The sequence below is a fragment of the Bidens hawaiensis genome, unplaced genomic scaffold (assembly GCF_021521415.1).
Source record: "Bidens hawaiensis isolate Kalapana, Puna unplaced genomic scaffold, B.hawaiensis_p1.1 tig00002423_1, whole genome shotgun sequence".
NCBI classification, from domain to species: domain Eukaryota; kingdom Viridiplantae; phylum Streptophyta; class Magnoliopsida; order Asterales; family Asteraceae; genus Bidens; species Bidens hawaiensis.
In genome coordinates, this window is record NW_027491133.1 from 2,391,623 (window position 1) to 2,409,434 (window position 17,812).

General features: G+C 36.3%; 1 protein-coding gene and 1 pseudogene across 1 annotated transcript; one reads left to right on the plus strand and one right to left on the minus strand.

The window, feature by feature from the left end:
* The first annotated feature begins 2,795 nt into the window (after positions 1 to 2,795).
* LOC143619241 (putative glutathione peroxidase 8) lies at positions 2,796 to 3,943 on the plus strand. The gene is made up of 5 exons (XM_077091216.1): positions 2,796 to 2,863; positions 2,968 to 3,029; positions 3,099 to 3,217; positions 3,298 to 3,465; positions 3,554 to 3,943. Exons 1-5 carry the CDS (start codon positions 2,796 to 2,798, stop codon positions 3,578 to 3,580), a joined length of 444 nt encoding a protein of 147 aa, XP_076947331.1. The 3' UTR covers positions 3,581 to 3,943.
* A 437-nt stretch (positions 3,944 to 4,380) lies between these two features.
* LOC143619309 (5-amino-6-(5-phospho-D-ribitylamino)uracil phosphatase, chloroplastic-like) lies at positions 4,381 to 5,927 on the minus strand (annotated as a pseudogene).
* Positions 5,928 to 17,812: the final 11,885 nt, after the last annotated feature.

A 17,812-nucleotide genomic window follows, 5' to 3' on the forward strand; every position in this document is an offset into this window, starting at 1 on the left:
CGAGTCTTGTTTATATTCGTATTTGTATTGTTTTATGTTGTAAACCGAACCGTTTTGTAAACCGAAACTCATGATATATAAAATATTGGATTTTGTCATTTAGAATATAAAATATAAAATATATTGGATTTTTATATTATGCATTGTTTGACCATTTAAACATACCCATTTTCATGCAAACCATAAAAGAATCTTTATACCCAACCCTTCACTCCTTTCCTATATATACACACCCATCTTCTTCATTTTACTCTTGCTACATCTCCAAATTCTCTCTCAAACTTCATAGATCCAAGGTTGTTTTATTTATGAGTTCTTGAAGGTTTGACTTCCAAATGTCAAACCAAGTTTCATCTTTCATTCTATTTGGCTTATGCATCTTATTAATACTTGTTTAAGGTGGTACAACATATATATATATATATATATATATATATATATATATATATATATATACACACCCCTTGTTACCTTTGGTAGTTACTTCTCCGACTCCGGTTGGTTAAGTTTCGGACCTCGTAAGGCAAGGTTTCATGGAGGACTTCGTGTTCTTGATATATATACACACACATAACTTGTTTGCACATATTAATCTTGTTTAACTTATGCTCTTTTTAGTTTGTTTGTCATATTTATGAAGTTCCATGGTGGGGGTTTGTAGAGACTAACCTCGGTTTAACCGTAAATAGTCCAAACCGTGAACCGAACTTTTGCTTACTAGTTTTGTTAAAATAGTTGTTTAAACATGTTTAATGTTAGATTTGAGTTTCAAAAATTATTTTTACAATTTGATATTAAGCATGTGGAATCCATCTATGAACTTGTTGGGAGATGGAAACCGAACCAAACCGAAACTTTTGCTTAAAAGACTTGTTAACTTTTTAGTTGTAAAACTTAAATATTTTTCATTTATAAATTATTATACAAGATCTATGATATTTGGGCATGTGAAGACCATCAAGCAACATATTGTGAGATGAATACCAAACCAATCCGATTTTTACTCGCTTAAGACACACAAGTGTGTTTTTAGCTATCAAGACTTGTATATTTCTCTAAAAATAGTTAACAAAATGATTTTAATTATTTTCTTAAGTACTTGGAAATGTTGGATCCAACTTGATCACATAACATAGTTTGGACCGACAAAACCGAACACTCGCTTAACGTACGTTGTTAGTTCTAAAACAATAGATCTGCATACTTGGTTAAATCTTATAAAGTTTTATTGAGTTATCTCATAACATTCATTATTTTGGAAAGTTGACTTTGGGTTTGACCAATTATCAAGACCCGAATCAACAACGCGAACACTCGTTAAAGACCCGTTTTAGTGTCTTTGTCCCAAATGAACTTGCATTTAGCATTTTCTCACCTTATTACTTAACATAGGTTAAGTAAATATTAAGGTTAGTACTTTAACCCGGTTTCGAGCAAACTTACATTTTAAAGGCTATTATTATAAATTTTTAAATAGTTACATTATAAACCTTGAACTTTAATTGTTTACTTTTTGCAACAATTATTTTATTTAAAGATCTTCAAGACAACCTTTCTAAATCCAAGACTTTCTTTTATTTAGGCTTCATACGTTAAACTCGTCGTTCCGGCAAATCTCCAAATAATCAATCTTTCAAGTTTATTACTTGAACGTGAGTAACTTCATACCCCGTTTTCTATCTTTTGTTTTGGGGGTGAAATTTCATCTTATCTAAACTAAATGTTTTATACTTGGGTCTAAAACCACAAACGTTGTTGTATACTTTACTTGAATAATTGCTCGATTTGGTGTTCTATGCTTATTTGCCTATGTGTTTATCGATTTTGGATTGTGGAACTATAAATCCTAGACCATTTGGAAACCCCTCATGGCAAGGTGTTGTTAACGTAATGCAATTAACGATAACTATAAAATCCTAAACTATTTGGCAACCCCTTATAGTTGGGTGTCGCTAACTTGTTAGCGATAACTATTTTATCTAAGTTTATAACTCTTATTTATTGTTTCGTATACTAGTTTTGTGGCTTTTCTTACTATATACTATTGTTGCTCAAACTTATGAATTGCTCACCAACCTTTGTGTTGACAAACTTTATTTTATGAAATGTTACAGGTTTACATCTCGGTTGATTAGATGCTTGTGGAGAAAACGAATGTCAAGACCTTTAAGTTATTAGCAAAAATGAACAATATTTGATTTGCTATATTTTGTCATATATTGTAATGACTATCTCTTGAATATTGTATGTGAAATTTTCGATGTTGTGAAATGAAATGAGTTTGTTAAATATTGTCGTTTTAATTAGTGTCATGCGCTTATGGGCAATCGTTACACCTCGGCATGTTCTGCCGCCTTTGGTCGGGGTGTGACACCAACGGTAGCCTGAGCCGGCCACGAGTCTGGACGGACGGAGCCCCTAGCGGTCCACCTATTGAGAGATTCCCCGGATAAAACCCGACTCCCACGCCCGCCAAACGGCATGACAGCGTGAGATCATGACTCGAACCCTGGCAAGCCAGGGTCAACCCACATATTTCCCATATCAATTGGTGATAGTGAGATTTGAACCCCTACCTCTCACTAGTAAGGTGAGGGCTCTACCATTGAACCACATCTAATTTATCACTTCACTTGAATTAGAATATAACAAAGTCTAAATGCAAAAGAAAGTGGTGTAAATTTTACAACAAATCCATAACATATTTGTATTTTAAAGATAGCAAGTTTGACCTGGAAAGTCAAAAATTGATATCCAAGTAAAAGAATGCCCCTTTTGATTGCCAACTTTAATCTATGAATGATGCTAATGGAAACAATGTTGACCTTCGAATGGCGATTGATTCAAAGGCAAAGTTCTACTTGTAGTTAATGTTGTCTCCAAATGGTATGAATATGATTCAATTTTTTTTGGTACTATTGAATGATAATGGAATCTTGTTTATAAATTGGTGAATCTTTGTGGCAGCGGATTGACCAATCCAAAATACACCGAGTTGAATCAACTCTATGCAAAATACAAAGATCAAGGTTCCGTTTGTTTATGACAACTTGTTTGATTTTTGTTATAAGCATATGTCTTTGAAGAATTTGATACAGGTTTGGAAATCTTGGCATTCCCATGTAATCAATTTGGGGATGAGGAGCCTGGGAGTAACGAGCAGATTCTAGAGTTTGTTTGCGCTCGATTCAAATCCGAGTTCCCTGTTTTTGACAAGGTATTTAGTGATTAACATTTGAGTTAATATACTTACATAAATCAATATGTATATTAATATAAATTCGAAATCCTTGATAGATTGAAGTGAATGGTGAAAATTCTGCACCGCTATATAAGTTCTTGAAGTCAGGAAAACGAGGGATCTTTGGGGACGATATTCAATGGAACTTTGCCAAATTTTTGGTCGGTAAAGATAGGAAGCCTGTTGGACGTTATTACCCGACAACTTCACCTCTCACAATTGAGGTAAAAACATTCTAAGAATCAGTTCTAAAACCAGCGTGTAACTATTTTTTGTATCTCTCTAAAAGCTGTAAACTTGACTATTATGCAGAGAGATGTGCAGAAACTTGTGGAATAGATTCATGAAAAGGTTCCTGTTTCGTAAGCTTAACATGCAATGATTAAAATGCTTATTGTACTAGATTCGATGTTACTTTGAAAGACTTAAGAGCATCATGAACTTTGTTGCAAAAGAGGAATAAAAAGATCTCAGAACATAATAATATTCATCAAGTTAGCAGATGACCAAGTTGAAATAATCACCTACTACTTCTTAATTATGGGTGTGAATTTCTGGCTCGTTAAGAGTCAAACATGAGATTCGCTGGTTTGAGTCCCTAGTCATGCGTAATAAACTCGTGTAAAGGACTAGAGGACTATATTGTGTTTTAGCTTTGCTTAATGTTTTTGGAACAATGTTGTAGAACTCGTCTTTGTAAAAAAAAAACTTAAAACCGTTAAAACTTTGGATCAGTAGAACTCATCAAGCCACCTTACAACCAAATCATCAGCACCGAGTTCATCAACCAGATGCTTACTAACCACTGCCACAAACATTAAACAACCCGATAGCTTCTTCAATTTAATATGACATAACTATGTGATGTTTCACACATAGTCTTGGGCACCTTTAGAGGTCAGAAGAATATTTTGGATAATTTGTAAGACATGTTTATGTACATCTAGTCATATATATTATATGAAAGACATAGTCTTGATTTTTTAGCACTACTTAAATGTTTTTAAGAACTGTGATCAATGTAGAATAATGTTGCAGACATTATGTCTGTAAAGAAACTTGCAATTTTTTTGTTAGAATTATTAAACATTGGATCAATCACCTCAACTTCACATGTAATAAAAAAAGGAAAATAAAGATTAAACAAGGTGCAACAACTATGTAGGTAAAATATTTATATGCAAATTTCACATATATAATAACACATACAATTACAAATGGTAATCAAATGCAGACTACCATGTTCCCTTTTCATTCCCCATATTCCCATTTATGTATTTATCATAAAACTATAACCAACTGATGCACAATTTCACCATGAGCATCACCTACTGTACAGATTCATACATACCAAATTACCAGAAATCATGATCATCAATAGCAACCCGAGAAGACGGGTCATCTTCTTCCTGCAACTCCATCTGCAAGATTCTTCAAATCGACAACCGACAGCTCATCAAGCCACCTCACAACCAAATCAGCAGCCGTTAGCTCATAAACCAGATGCTTACTGGCCACTTCCACACACTTCATTCTAGCCTCGTGAGCCGCATAAATCGTCAAATTTGAGTTACCAAACACGATACACCTCTCGGGTATAAACCGCAACAACTGACCCGCATACGCAAACATTTCCGGGTCGGGTTTCCCTCTATGCACATCTTCAGCAGTCACCACCACGTTAAACAACCCGTTTATCCCAATCGACCCGATAGCTTCTTCAATATTATCTCTCGGGCGTGTCGAGACTAACGCCATGCGAATATCGTAACAGGTCAACACGTTCAAAAACTCCTTCGACCCGTCACGAAACCTGTACACCCCACCCTGTAACGCTTGATAAATCTGTTCCCTTCTTAACGACATCCGTTTAAGTTGACTCGGGTCTCTTGACCAACAAAGGATCTCCGAAATCGCCTGCTCATTTTTCATCCCTTTGATCTGTAACATCCCGGCCTCTCGTACCAACAATATTGTCAGCTTTGCCCCCGATGGGTTGCCCATCCGGGAACTCACAGCTTTGTTTTTGGTTGCCCAGGTAGAGACTTCCCAGGTGGTCACTCATCCTAGTAGTACTTCCACCTAAGCGCGCTTAACCGTGGAGTTTTCATGTGCTCCATAGCCAACTAAGCCCAAAACGCATTGGTGATGTTAAGAGGCAGGACATTACTTATGAACCAAGGATCTCTCTTGTCCACGGCCGATGTGGGATTTGCCTAAGAGTGGTACGATGTTGTGTTTGCCAAGGGTGTTACACGATCCACGAAAGCATAAACGAAGGAGGCGGGGATTTACCCTCTTCCTGCGAAAGCGCAATCCACGACTGCTTCTCGAGATCAGGATTGTCTTCAACAATAACCCCCTCCCACTCAAATATCGTACCTAACCACATGCACCCCATTCGTTCTTGTCTCAACAACGGGATATGCAGCGACGGGTTATCAGTTTTGTTGTTAGGTGGCCATAGCCCGGGCTTTCGGTCAACACTAGCATCGGTTTCATAATCAGAACTCTCTTTGAAACTATAGACCTCTTTGGTCAACTCCATTGCCCAGGTTTTGGTTGAGCGAAACCGGGGCAATCGATTCGGGCATATCGGAATTTGATTGAAGGAAGGATCTTTCAAACTATACCCTAAAATTGGACTATGCCCTAGAAAGTAAGTTGCAGCTATTGATTCCACCATTTTCAGACAAATTAATTGAAGAAAGTAGAAAACCCCCAAATTTATTAACAAGGTTGAAGCGTCCAAAATGACCAAATTAGTAAACAATGGTAACTTTTGGTGCTTTGGTGCTTTCATTTCGTTTGCATTTCTTTTGGTATGTATTTGTAGACTATTGGTATGTAACTTTTGGTATCCAAACATGTTAATTTTGGTGCTATGTTTTGGTATGTATTTGTAGTGTATTGGTATGTAACTTTTGGTATCCAAACAATGTTAACCTTGGTGCTATGTAATGTATTTGTTTTGGTATCTATTTGTATTGTTTTTTGTGTTTCAATGTTGGCTACTTTATTGAGTTGAGAAAATGCATGCATGAAACCCAACAAAATGCATGCATGCATGCATACCACACAATACAAGCATGCATGCACAGCAAACAATACTCCATCTATCTATTATATTGCATGCATACAATACAACTAAAATAACATAAACCATCTATTAAATTTCAACAACCAAAAAAGTGGGCTGATCGTTTCAGCATCTCCATTACAACTGTATTCCAACATCCAAAATAACATAAACCACACACCAAATTTGTAGCACACACATCATAACTTAATACCACAACCCTAATTTGTAACTCTAAAAGTCGTTCAAATCAAAAGTTAGAACCCGGTCAATAGCTTCAGTTGTCGTTCCGCCAGCCGTATCCCTGATCACATTTTATGTCTTTTGGAACTTTCGTGGATGGGGTACATGCAACTAAGATTGAAGGGGTTCTTTACACTTTCCACTTGTATGACATGTTGCATGACATCGGGTACAAAACTAGGGGTTGTTTCCTCACCACGAGACGGGATACGTTTATTTTCACGTGGTCGACTGGCTTGTCTTTTATCCATATGCGGAGGGAGTAAAGGCACATGGTCTTCTGGCACCACCCATTCATATTCATTTTTTACGGGGCTAATGGGCTCTAAATACGTAGATAACATGTACTCTTTTCTATAGTAGTCTGTTGCCAAGTAACTACAATCTGTTTGTTTGTTAAATTTGCAAACAATTACGTGCCCACAAGGTAACCCTGAAACCTGCCATTTTCGACAATCGCATTTTCGGTTAAGCAAATCAACCTACATCGTCTATCACCATCGTGAACATTATAACAATATTCGTATATGCCCATAACTCTCCAAGTCCTATTTTTTCTCAATTTACGAGATGAGAGTTTAAAAGTGGATGTAGTGTTGAGGAAGAAATGAGAGTTTTTTTATGTTTGAAAGTGAATGAGTGGAAATCTGATGTGACAACTGATGTGACGCATTTAGTTTTTTTTTTTTACTCATCCACTATTGTAGATGATCTTAGTTTTAATTTTTATTCAAATATATTATTTGAATTAGGTACGTAAATATTTGTTTGTTTTAAGTTATTATTTGTTATATTGGTGTAAAAGTTTAAAATTTGGATATATACTAATTCGTTTTTTAATTGTTTATGTAGCTTCAAGTGTGTAATCAAACTATTATGTATTATAAGCTATTATATATTAAGTTATTTTGTTTAATATATATAATTATTTTGTGCTTACATAAAAATGTCCTATAAAAAATATACATTAGATAACAACTCAAAATAAGATGTTTTCGTAATAATAATAAATGAAATAGTTTACAATGATTTTTAAAATACGAGAATCCGAAGATTACAATTACTGCATTGATTGCTAAAGAATGTTATTAATCTATACTATATAATAAATAAAATTTTTCTCAAGTCACATGTCATTCTTTTATGTATTCTTATTCATTTTTCCCGTCTCTCTCCCCTATTAATTATACATTTATTATACATACTTTTTAAAGTTCTTTTTATATATTTTTTGTTTAGTGATTTCTCTAATTGTTTTTACAAAACGTATTTTATATATATTAAAAACGTTAGGTTTATTTATAAAACATTTTTATAAACTGAACATTTTCATTATTCAACGGGTTCATTGTTAAAAATACATGGATCTTTAATTGAACTCGGCCCATCTTCTTTTCACATGTAACTGTAATATCTTTCGTTCTATCCATATTTTGTCGATCAAAACCTTATCGATTCTCCTTTACCATACATTCTTCAACTAATCGAGCGTTTTCTTCTATTGACGATTGGTTGTATTGTTTCGATTGTTCCGTTTATGCTCTCATAATACTATTTTACCATACTTTTAGTGTATTATTTAATGTTGTATCGAAAGAAGTCTTTAGAGATTTATGATTTATTTTTAAGTTTGTGAATAGTAGTTATAATTTAACTTTGTACTTACTTAATGTATTACTCAACTTTATTCATCAGAAGTTATCACTTACAAAATTTAAGTTGTCCGAGCCGTGTAAGACACGGGTAAATAACCTAGTTCATACAATATGTTGAACCTATCGTTCTCATATTTTAGTTCCGTCACTGTCAATCACCGTCAACTACGAAATAATGAGAGAGCAAACATAAATGGTACCTAATAAAATATTGTTTTAGCCAATGAGTCCGTCAGATGCCTCTAAACTTTGAAGATGAAAATAGAAGAGAATATAACTAATATAACTTTATTTGAATTAAATATAACTTAACTACTTTTATATAGTATAGTATAATATATGTTTTAACATTTAAAATGTGGCATTTTAAAAATAGTTAAATTACTCTACAAAGAGGGACAAAAATGAGAACGATTTTTAGTCAAAAAAAGTCCCTTAAAAAACAATGAAAAATTAATAAAAAAATCATAACTCAAAAATTAATAAAAAATAAAAAATTTATAAAAGCAAAATGTTTTCACCGTCTTCCTTGTTCTAAAAAAACACGAAAAAGACACAATGTTCAGGAAAAAATATCATTGAGTCTTTTTATTTATCATTGTGTTTTGCGTTTATTTTCGTTATTGATTGTATCTTTTTTCTTGATATTGTGTTATATTACTCAAAATTGTGTTGCATTTTGTTCGGCATTGTGTTAAATTTTGCGACCTATTGTGTCTTTTTTTATTTATCATTGTGTTGTTTGTACATTTTCGGCATTGTGTCTTTTTCTCTACATTGTGTCTTTTCGTCGTTTTTTTTTTCTTTGGAACGGGAATGACGGGAGAAATATTTTGGTTTTTTAATTTTTTTGTTTTTTATTTATATTTTGAGTTATGATTTTTTAATTATTATTTTTTTTTTTTGAATTTTTTGTTTAGAGGTTTTTTTTTTTAACACAAATCCTTCTTACATTTCTAATTTTTGTCTTCCTTTATATTTTAACTTTACCATTTAAAAAAGCCAATATGCACACTCAAGTGCCCTGAAAGTTCGTTCCGCTCCAGGACTTAGAATGTTTGACTGACCATGTTCTCAATCTTTGACCCGAACCATTTTTTACACTATCCATTTTGTGTCATCCGTAGTATAAATTTCTGGATCCGCCTCTGTCAGGCTAGATCATGTAATCTTATTTATAAAATGGTGAATCTTTGGGGCAGCGGGTGCCCAGTTCAAATTACACCGAGTTGAATCAACTCTATGCAAACAAAGATCAAGATTTGTTTTTTTTTCTTATAAACAGTTTGTTTAATTCTTGTTGTAAGCATATAAATTTAAAGAATTTGGTGCATGATGTAGGTTTTTAACTCAAAACTGAGTTAGTTGATAGTTGATGTAATAAGAAAGTAAATAACACATTTCCCCTCATTTCAAACTCGCATCCTTCCTTACACAGTTACACTCATAAGAAAAAAGCTTGTGGTGTACTGGTGTTGTTGACGTAGTAGGGTACGTTTGGTCTTTTAATTTTTCATTTTTATATAAATACATTTTGTGTGACATAAAATAATTCGGTAAAATCACAGGCACCTGATCGGGTCAACTTAGGTAATGTCATAGAAAAACAAGACGCGGTGACGCATGGCATGTATTATCAATCAAACTAGGCCTATAAATTTTGGGGGGGGGGGGGGGGGGCATATAACTAATTTAGATGGTCCATGACTCATTCTCCATGCCCATTTATATTAATTAAAAGGTAAAAAACACAGAATTAGTTAAACGTTAGTAATAATATTTTCAGTGTTAATATTATATCATCTTCAGTCTTCTCGTTTTAAAAGGATTCTACAATTCTACAATTTAACGTATTTAAGAATTTCAATAATCCCACAATTTGCATTTCCGATAACTTAATTACTCTACTTCGATTATGATTATGATTATGATTATTCAACTTTCATTACAAATTTGTTTGTGCAACACGGACGGGCAAATTTGATTACGACTTTGATTATTCGAATTAAGATTACTGGATTAGGTAGAAGATTGTTACATGCTTTTATACTGATTAGTCGTCTTTGATTACGCTTTCATTAACTCCTGCTATGGTTAACTGGTTTGATTACAAGATCCAACCTTACTTTTGCAGTGTGTATTTTTATTATCTAAATACAATATAATCACATTTTAATTGTTTTAATTGTTTGTACTTCTATAATATATGTACATTTTACTGTTATAGATAATTTTGCCTCTTCTATGGCCATGTTATTAGATGTAATATATATGCAATATAATTATATACATACCCATAAATTTTACAAAAGTTTGTTAGGTTGGTCCCCTCCTGCATGGGATACTCGCCATACACCAATTAAGGAGTGTACTGTGAAGATTGATGTTATTCTTTTTTTAGTGAAAGAACATCTCTTTCAAAATATTATGCATTACATTTTCTTTTTTTTCAATTCGCAAGATTCTTGCTTGAACTTATGATTATGGGGATGCATGAATTATATAATAATAAAACATAAGATATGTTGCTTGAACTTTTCAAAATGAAAGTGATTATTTGGATTAATGCTTGGAATCATGATCCGTGTGACGCTTTGTTTATGCAGATCTCGTACTTTTATACTTAAACTAGCTATGTATTAAATGTCCATTTTATTGTGAACTATCGCTTTTTCTCAATATGATAATAATAGATATTGTATAGTTGGCATGTATATTGGTTAAATATAGATAATATTGTTAGTTGATTTCATCCCTAAATAAATGGGATTTCATGTGTATATATGGAACCGGTTTGGTGATAATGAGAATCAAGCAAATTATACCAATTATCTCTTTCTACATTGTATCATTAGCCTAATCACCGCTACCGCTACCGCCCACCCTCTCCTCCTTCATCATCTCTCTTTCACTCACCGGCAGTACCCCCTCGATCCTACTCACCAACAATGGAATCGAAACTTCACCCAGCAATTACCGTTTTCAACATCAGGCATGTTGTCCCGATTCTTCTCGATAACGAGACCGGCCAATACACATTGTGGTCAGAATTGTTTAAGATCCATTGCCGTGCATATCAAGTTTACAATCACCTATTGCCAAAACCCGCCCCTGCTGCCTCCTCCGCGTCCAAGGAAAAACAAACCGCCGAAGACATCGCGGCTGCCCTTGCTGCCGCCGACCTTTGGGATCGGTTAGATGCCATAGTCCTTCAATGGATCTATGGCACCATCTCTCTTGACCTTATCAACACCATCCTCAAACCCAACACGACTGCACATGAAGCTTGGACCACCCTTGAAACATTATTCCAAGATAACAAATCATCCAGAGCCATCTATCTTACCCAGAAACTTAATAATACCCACCTCGATAACTTTGAAAACATGGCAGCCTACTGTCAAGAGGTCAAGGTCATATGCGACCAACTTGCTAATGTCGAGACGCCATTAACGGATGTGAAGATGGTTCAACAACTTGTTACCGGGTTAAACGAGCAATACGAAGGGATTGCTATGTTGATTTCCAACCTTCAACCGCTTCCCTCGTTTCACGAGGCACGTTCCAAGCTTATGCGGGAATATGATCGAAAAACGAACATGACCTTACATGCATCACAGAACGCGGGAGCCGCTCTTCATGCTACAACCTCTCAGAAACCCGACACTCAAGCCCCTCGGTCGGACAAGCGGTCCACTCCTGACGCATCGGCTGACCGCGGTAGGGGTAGGGGTAGGTCCCGTGGTAGGGGCCGTAGTCGTTTTTGGTGGTCGAGCACCACCCAACCGCACCTATTCACAGCCTCCAAATCTATTCAACTCGGTTCAAGGTCAATGGGTTTTCAAGCCCTCATGGGGCCACAGTTCACATGCAAATCAATGGTCTAATCAACCATCGTGCCCATATCCAACCACCCCTCGGTCCACTGGTAGTCATTCTCCGGGTATCCTAGGCCCACGACCGAATCAGACGTTTACAGCAGGTTACACCCCGACCGACATTGACCAGGCCTTATACACAATGTCACTTAATCCATCGGATACTCCATGGGCTATGGACAGCGGAGCAACCACCCACATGACAAATCAGCCAGGTAACTTCACGTCTTACTTTAATAATGGCATTCATCGTAATATTATCGTTGGAAACGGGACCACTGTTCCGGTTCTTGGACAAGGCAATCAAACCTTATCCCCACCGTTTCCGCCACTTAAATTAACCAACGTCCTTTATGCACCTAATTTAATCCATAATCTTTTATCTGTTAGACGTTTAATCACAGATAATTGGGTTTCTGTTAAATTTGACCCTTTCGGTTTTACTGTGAAGGACCTCCTCAAGACGCGGACCCGTATCCTCCGATGCAACAGTACCGGTGATTTGTATCTCCTGACGCCACAAATGCTCTCAAAAATCAAGTCTCCATCAGCAAATGTGGCGATCTCACAAACACTGTGGCATCAACGTCTTGGCCACCCTGGCTCATGTCCTTTGCAATCTCTCAAGAAATCTTCCTTTATTTCTTTTTCTAAGTCTAATAAACGTGTCTGCGAACCGTGTGTTTTTGGGAAAAGTGTCAAACTCCCTTTTATTACTTCATGTAATCGTACTTATTTGCCGTTTGAAATTGTTCACAGTGACCTTTGGACCTCACCGATCTTGAGTTCCGGGGGTCACCGCTACTACATCTTATTTATTGATGATTTTTCTGAATTTATATGGACGTTTCCGATCAGTAGGAAATCACAAGTTTTCTCCATTTTTCAACAATTTTATAACCTGATTGGAACACAATTTGATAAACGCATTAAACAATTACAATGCGATAACGGCAAATAATACATCAATAATCAATTCACTCAATTCTTTAATCAACACGGTATGACGTTCCGTCTATCGTGCCCTCATACCTCCTCCCAAAATGGTAGGGCCGAACGCAAAATCCGCACTATCAATAACATGGTTCGCACTCTTCTTTCTCAATCCAACCTACCAAACACCTATTGGCACTATGCTCTTGAAACAACAACCTACCTTTTAAACATCCTACCCAACAAACCAAATAACCCAACAACCCAACCACAGTCCTATATAATCGTCAACCATCCTACACTCATCTTCGAGTGTTTGGCTGCCTATGCTACCCACTCAAACCATCCACCATGATACATAAACCTGAACCCCGGTCAAATGCATGCGTTTTCCTCGGATATCCACCAAACCACCGCGGTTACCGGTGCTTCGATCTAAATACCCGTCAAATGATTACTTCCCGACATGTAATCTTTGACGAAACCGTTTTTCCATATTCCAAAACCACCAAACCGACATCGGACCCGTATATATTCCTGTCCGAACCACCACATCCATCCATTTGGTCGAACATCCATAACCCTCCTTACAAACCCTCCTCTCAGAACCCGTTTCCAAACCCACCTATTGCCAAACCGGGGGACTCTACTACCCCACCCATCAATCCAATAAACGAACCGGTTTCTCCAATCGAACCGACTTCTCCCCAAACTCCCCAAACAACCGGTCAAACTCCCAACAAACCGTCTTCTCCCCAAACTGAACCGTCTTCGGTTAATATACTTTCACCGATTCTCACCTACTCTCACCGTCCGAAAGCCGTAGCCACCACCCAGCCTACGGCCCCAATGCCAACACACTCCACATCACAGCCTACGCCCCCCCCCCTCCCACTCATACCATGCGGACACGTGCCATGGACGGGATCTTGAAACCGAAACCACACTTCAACCTTAACACTACACATGTCGAACCAATACCCAACTCGCCGAAAACTGCCTTGTCCACTATTGTATGGCGAAACGCTATGCAAAACGAGTACGATGCCCTTGTTAAAAATGAGACGTGGGAGTTAGTCCCACGACAACCGACTATGAATATTATCAGGTGCATGTGGTTATTCAGGCATAAATTCAGATCCGACAGGTCATTGGAGCGCTATAAAGCGCGCTTGGTGTGCGATGGTCGTAGTCAACAGGTTGGTATTGATTGCGGTGAAACTTTTAGCCCAGTTGTCAAACCGGCAACCATCCGAACGGTCCTATCTATCGCACTATCTCAATCGTGGGCCGTTCATCAACTTGACGTCACGAATGCTTTTCTTCACGGGAACCTAAACGAGATGGTATACATGCATCAACCTATGGGTTTTCGAGATAGAAGGTTCCCGGATCACGTTTGCTTGCTTAAAAAGTCATTATACGGCCTGAAACAGACACCTCGAGCTTGGTACCAACGTTTCACCGAATTTGTTCTCAAATTGGGATTCAAGCAAAGCCGGAGTGACAACTCACTGTTCACCTATCTTCACGGTTCCGACACCGCGTATTTGCTTTTCTATGTGGACGAAATACTTCTCACGACATCGTCCGAGCAACTTCGTATTAATCTGATGGACCGTTTAAGCTCCGAATTCGCAATGAAAGATTTAGGACCGTTGAGCTATTTCTTGGGGATATCAGTAAAACGAACGGGTAACGAAATGTTCCTCTCACAAAAGAATTACGCGCAAGACATAATAAATCGAGCCGGCATGACCTCTTGCGAACCCGTTGCAACTCCGGTTGACACTAAAGGAAAGCTTCCTTCAGATGGCCCCGAATTCGAGGACCCGTCCCTTTACAAAAGCTTGGCCGGAGCCCTCCAGTATCTCACCTTTACGATACCCGACATCTCGTACGCGGTCCAACAGGTTTGCATGCACATGCATTCCCCGCGCCTTCCGCACTGGGATAGTTTAAAACGTATCATACGATACATTCGGGGCACCTCTCATCTTGGACTTACTCTTGGACCGATGACCTCGACCTCGTTACGTGCCTACACTGATGCCGATTGGGCGTGGTGTCCCGACACTCGTCGATCCACGTCGGGCTACTGCGTATACTTTGGCAACAACTTGCTAGCTTGGTCCTCGTAACGCCAATCAACCATCTCACGTTCAAGCGCGGAAGCCGAATACCGAGGTATTGCAAATGTTGTTGCAGAAATTTGTTGGATTCGAAACCTTCTTCTGGAACTCAATCGGCCACTCACTCATGCTTCATTGGTGTATTGTGATAACTTAAGCTCCATTTACCTATCCGGTAACCCGGTCCAGCACCAACGAACTAAACACATTGAGCTTGACATCCACTTTGTTCATGAACAAGTTCAACGAGGTCTCGTGCGCGTTCTTCACGTTCCATCCCGTTACCAGATTGCTGACATATTTACGAAAGGCCTTCCTAAAGCCCTATTTGAAGATTTTTGTGCCAGTTTCAGCCTTCGTGAACCTCCAGCTTCGACTGCGGGGTCTAATAGATATTGTATAGTTGGCATGTATATCGGTTAAATATAGATAATATTGTTAGTTGATTTCATCTCTAATTAAATGGGATTTCATGTGTATATATGGAACCGGTTTGGTGATAATGAGAATCAAGCAAATTATACCAATTATCTCTTTCTACAGATAACACGATGAGAAATGTTACTTATGCATCTAATTAAGGTTAATTAGATATTTAAAATGTCAATATATGTAATTCAAGTATTTTATTTGTTATATTTTAGACATTTAGAAAAGAAAACAAATGTATTTGTAACATGTTTATACTGACATTGCTTTACAACTTTGAAAGTAATTACATTAGAGCATCTTTTCTATTACTCTGTATTTTGTAATTTTCCCTTTTTAGAGGTAGAGGTGTGTTGAAGGAAAAGAGGACACAACAACTCATATGTCTGGCTACATTAATTGAATTTTCTTTAATGTTATCAACAACCATTAGTTTTATTCTTTTATATCTTATCAACATGCATTAATTTGATTTTGTTAACCTTTTCTTTTACCATCACTAATTTGTTATTTGAACTATTGCCCCTAAAGTTTCACCATCAACTTTTCCCACAAAACTAACTTTTGTTGAAATGCTTTTAGGCTTTCAACTTCAATCACAAAACTTTTACACTATTACATATTGAACAAAACTTTTAGCTTTTTAACTTTTAACTATAAAACACTTTAAACTTTTTACAAATTGGTCTCCCAAAACTTTTTAGGTACAATTAAATTTTCGGGGATAAAAAAAGAGCTTTTGAAACGGCCAGCGATCAAATTTCTGCACATAGATACAAATATAAGACTAAAGGCAAAATCATTTGAAATGTGGTGAAATGTGGCCATAACCATACAATCTGTTTCAATATAGAAATTTGAACTTAGTTAACAATTAAATAAATAAAATAAAATAGTTATCCATATAAAACATATATATGAAAGTAAAAGGCTTCACAATAACAGCAAAATACTATACTAGTATACTACTACAAATCATCATACGTTGTACTGCTTACTAGCATTCAATATAAAGGAAGAAGCTGCATTTCAATTATTCATCCTCACACACCTTCAATCAAGTATCATTTTCTTCATCTTCACATTCACTAATTCAGTAGTCAGCTCGCTCCCATACTCATATAGCTTCCCAGGTATATAATCCTTTTTTCATCCTCTTGATAGATATATCCATCAATGTTTTTAATAAAAAAAATCTCACATTATTTATTTAGGAATTATGATTCAAGATAATTAATTAAGAAACAGAAGGTGATAATCAAGGTTTATACCATGGCAAATGACAAAATAAGGCAAAAACCCATCATGCTGTAGATTCTGTCCAGGGTAAGTGTGTACATACATAATTCATATATGTTTATTTTTAATAACAAATTGATATGAAATGGGTTTTGCAAGGGTCCATTCCTTAGTCGCAGCTCTGAATGGCTGATGAACTACGGTGACCGGAGATATGGACATCGAGAGGATGGTCAAAAAGCTAAAGAAGGCGGGGCCTGCGGAGATTATATCGGTTGGGCCGGGTATAGCTGCTTAATTATTTTCATGTCAACTGAGTACGCACGTATAACATAGTGTCTATATTTTATACAGTTAATAATTGGTGTAATTTGGATCTAGCTTCTAATTGAATGCCGATGAATTCTACATAATTATAATTATAATAATTATATCTTCTTCTTGCAAGCGTTTGAAATTTCTTCAATTATAACATTATTATATAATAATTATATCTTTATTTGTTATTGTTATTGTCTCCAAATTAAATAAGTTGTAATTTTTGGAGAGGACAATAATAATAATAATAATAATAATAATAATATAACTAATATTTAATAATATTAAAATTGAAGAAATTTTCAGTAAATGGTTGCAAAATTATAATCATTATAACTATAATTAGATACAATTCATCGCAATTAAGTTAGAAGCTAGATCCAAATTACACCAATTATTAACTGTATAAAACATACGTACTATGTTATATGTGTGCACTTAGTTGACATGAAAATAATTAAGCAGCTATACCCAGCCCAGCCCAGCCCAGCCCAACTGATATAATCTTCGCAGGCCCCACCTTCTTCAACTTCTTGGCCATCTTTGCGATCTTCATACTCGGATCATCGTGATCGATCAGCCATACAGATCTGCGACTACGGAATGGACCCTACAAACAACATTTCATATCAATTTGTTATCTTTTTAAATAAAAAATTACTATG